General features: G+C 38.7%; 1 protein-coding gene across 1 annotated transcript; it reads right to left on the bottom strand.

Annotated features, from left to right (window-relative positions):
• LOC104722383 lies at positions 787-3,148 on the bottom strand. The gene is made up of 9 exons (XM_019231548.1): positions 2,646-3,148; positions 2,497-2,564; positions 2,333-2,403; positions 2,008-2,247; positions 1,722-1,885; positions 1,582-1,637; positions 1,416-1,468; positions 1,212-1,335; positions 787-1,036 (listed from the first exon to the last, which is right to left on the bottom strand). Exons 1-9 carry the CDS (start codon positions 2,951-2,953, stop codon positions 789-791), a joined length of 1,332 nt encoding a protein of 443 aa, XP_019087093.1. The 5' UTR covers positions 2,954-3,148; the 3' UTR covers positions 787-788.

The following is a 3,154-nucleotide window of genomic DNA, read 5'->3' as shown; positions in this document are numbered from 1 at the left end:
GGTGAAAGAAAAACTTGAAGGCATGTGGCGACATTGGCACGTGTTGACGTGCCGAATATTATTAAGCTAATCTGTTGCGGCGAGACGAAGTTGAGAATTATATTCTCTTTGCAGCTTTATTCCTAAATTTCTATATATACCACTATCAACAAATAGCCCCAAATATATAACCATTTTTATCAATAACTTTTTTCGGCATATAACTTTTATCTTTATAACCATTCAGTGAAACTGAAAAAGCATAGTTAGACAATGAGATATTAGTTTTTTAGGCTGATCCGACAATGTGAACAGTGACATATATAATGGATGGAGACTACTCTGCTACCAACTGAATAATTGTTTTTTTTAGCATGGGCAATTGGTCAATGGTTGGGGTCATGTGTGTACGTCCTTTCCTTTTCTTGTCCAATTCGTACTATTTTTATATGTGAACGTGTCTAACAAACGAGATCGCAACTGATGCAAACAGAACTACTGAAAAACCCAACATTAATTTTTACAAAGAACGAATAGATCTGTACAGATTCATCGTTCGACAAAATGAATATCATTCGAAATAAGTTATTTCGAATAGTAGCATGAACTTTACCACAATTTGTATAGTAAAAGTAAAAACGATATAAATACCCAGAAAAAGAAGAAGTTTGTAATGCAATCGCCTTCTTACAGTGCGCACCTCTGTATCAACTGAATCACACTTTTTGTCTAGTCGGTGGTGGAACCGGTGAACCACGCACTGACTAATTGCAGCGGTTAAAAATGCTGGANAATAAGAGATGATGATACTACTTCATATAATCGACAAAAGTCAACAAAACAACTCCAAACGGAGAAAACAAATCTACAAGAGTTACACATAAAAAAAAAAAAAAAAAAAAAAAAACATTAAGTAAAATGCCATTAACAGAAATGCTTTTGAGTTTTAAGAAACTTACCTGGATGGTACTATGAGCGACGTATCGTTGCTTGCTATTGTGAAAGCTGACATCTATTCTTTCCCAAGATAGCTGACTGAGTCCATGTATCATTTCCTCTACATTCCACAGAAACCATAACATGATGAAGTTTGTGATGCTATGGATTATAAGGAAGAACAATGGGCTATATACATAGTGAGGCAAGGATCTACCGCACTTCCGGAATATCTTATAGAGATATCATTGTTTCTAGCAAATCTAGAGAAAATATCAAGAGAGAAATGGACAAACCTTCGAGATCAGTGTTTTGCTCTGTTACTACTGTGGAAGTTGACCGACAACTACCATTGTCCACATTTCCATTTTCGACGTATACAATGTGTGGATAGTTTGGATCAGTTTCTAGGAGGTTTGGCTGGAAGATGAGAAGGGTTAAAGTTTATTGACAACTGTCGCCACTAAAGATGTGCACAAATATAACAAGCAAACACATACCTTTGGGAGCTCATTTGGACGGCGAATTGAAGATGTCCTCCATCCAACCATGGCTTTGTCACTAGTTAAAGCAAACTTTCGTAACTGATAAAAATTTGAGAAATCATTGACAGTTACTTAGAAAACATGCTTTTTAAAAGACATGCTCTGTTTCAGGGAAGGATACAGTCGAAATTCACGTTTGCATATGCCACCCGACGCTTGAAAACATGTAGAGCTGATCTGCTCAGGTCATAAGAAGAGGTGAGCATATCTTAATCTGCAAGTCACCAATGAAAAAAACACCCAGAGACCAAAGCAATTTACATGAATTTCAAGTCATCACAATCTGTAGCCATTCGGATAAGAAGTGGAGGATTTCCATCATCGTTGTCCACCAGAAACAAATGTTTTCCAGTCCTCCCGGCAGCCAAGTGTGCAGTTTGGGATGCTGTTCTTTCAAGAAACGGAAGGCCACAAAGAATCGGGAACTGAGCGGATAAAGACAAGCATAATAAGCATGTTACACAGAAACATATGATCTATACATACATATATGCAAACCTTACAGATACATTCTGACCTAGACATGCTATCTAAAACATCAATTCACCTGTCTATGTCCTCTTGAACCAAGATGAGGCGTTGCGAAAGTTATAAAGTTCATAGGTTCTAACCCAGCAATTTCGCCTCCTCTCGAGCTCGTGTCCTTGGAAGGAGAGTCCAAAGAGTCGACTTCCACTGACTGTTCATACAGCTTCCCAATGGCATATCTTGCAACAAGACCTCCTAAAGAATGAGCCACAAAAGAGATCTTCTTCAGCCCACTTCTGTTCTTAACAACAGCCAAAACCTTCACAAAATTTCAAACATAGAAAATCAAGAACTATAATAACAATTTGCAGATCAAAGAGAAAACAACAATGCTGGCAAAATACCTCATTAGCAAGCCTTTCACCCATTTTATCAACACCATCAAATGTCAACGTTGCACTATTACTCTCGCTACCTGCTTTCAAACAGTTTCATCAAAATCAAAACATCCTAAAAGTACAGAGTACCCAAAACCACAAATCTCTAAAAGGTTAAAGAAACAACGCACGGTGAACAAGTACTTTATCCGGGAACTTCTTCACGAACTGCTCCGCCGCATATTTCCAATCCGCCGCACTAATCCAACACAGGAATTAGCAAAAAGTCTATATAACCAAACTGTATTCGTTTTGAAAGCTCTTTGATTGTATTTTTTACCTGCCAACGATTCCGTTAACCATAACCACCAAATGATCCGGCTTCTCAGCAGATTCCATAGCAGCCGCATCGAAAAAATCCTCGCCGCCGCTGTCAACCGTCTTCAGCTCTCTTTTGCTCCGATTCGCCGCGAAACAACCGATACCAAGGCGGTTCATCCACTCCATTTGATCTGGACTCTTTGATCGAGCGGGAAATCTAAGGCGTAATCCGAAACGGAACTGGAGTTGACTAGGCCGAAGAAATCGAGGTGAAGACGGAATCAAATCGGGGATTGAGATTTGGAATCTGGAGAAGGAAGCGATCATGTGGAAGTAAAAAAAAAAGTAAGCAATAATAAAAAACAAGGAAGTAGTAATCTTCCTGAGTAAACCAAGTGATGACGACAAGTCGCGTAAACTTTTTCCGGCGAAGAAGCGTTACAGTTGCGGTTTTTGCGGAGGCGCTAATGAACAGTAGCGGTAACACATAGAACCACTTGGTCAAAATATGTTTTTTTTTTTTTTTTT

The sequence above is a fragment of the Camelina sativa genome, chromosome 11, assembly GCF_000633955.1.
Source record: "Camelina sativa cultivar DH55 chromosome 11, Cs, whole genome shotgun sequence".
Lineage (NCBI taxonomy): Eukaryota > Viridiplantae > Streptophyta > Magnoliopsida > Brassicales > Brassicaceae > Camelina > Camelina sativa.
Note: the sequence above shows the minus strand (reverse complement) of the source record. Positions and strands in the feature narration are given on the sequence as shown.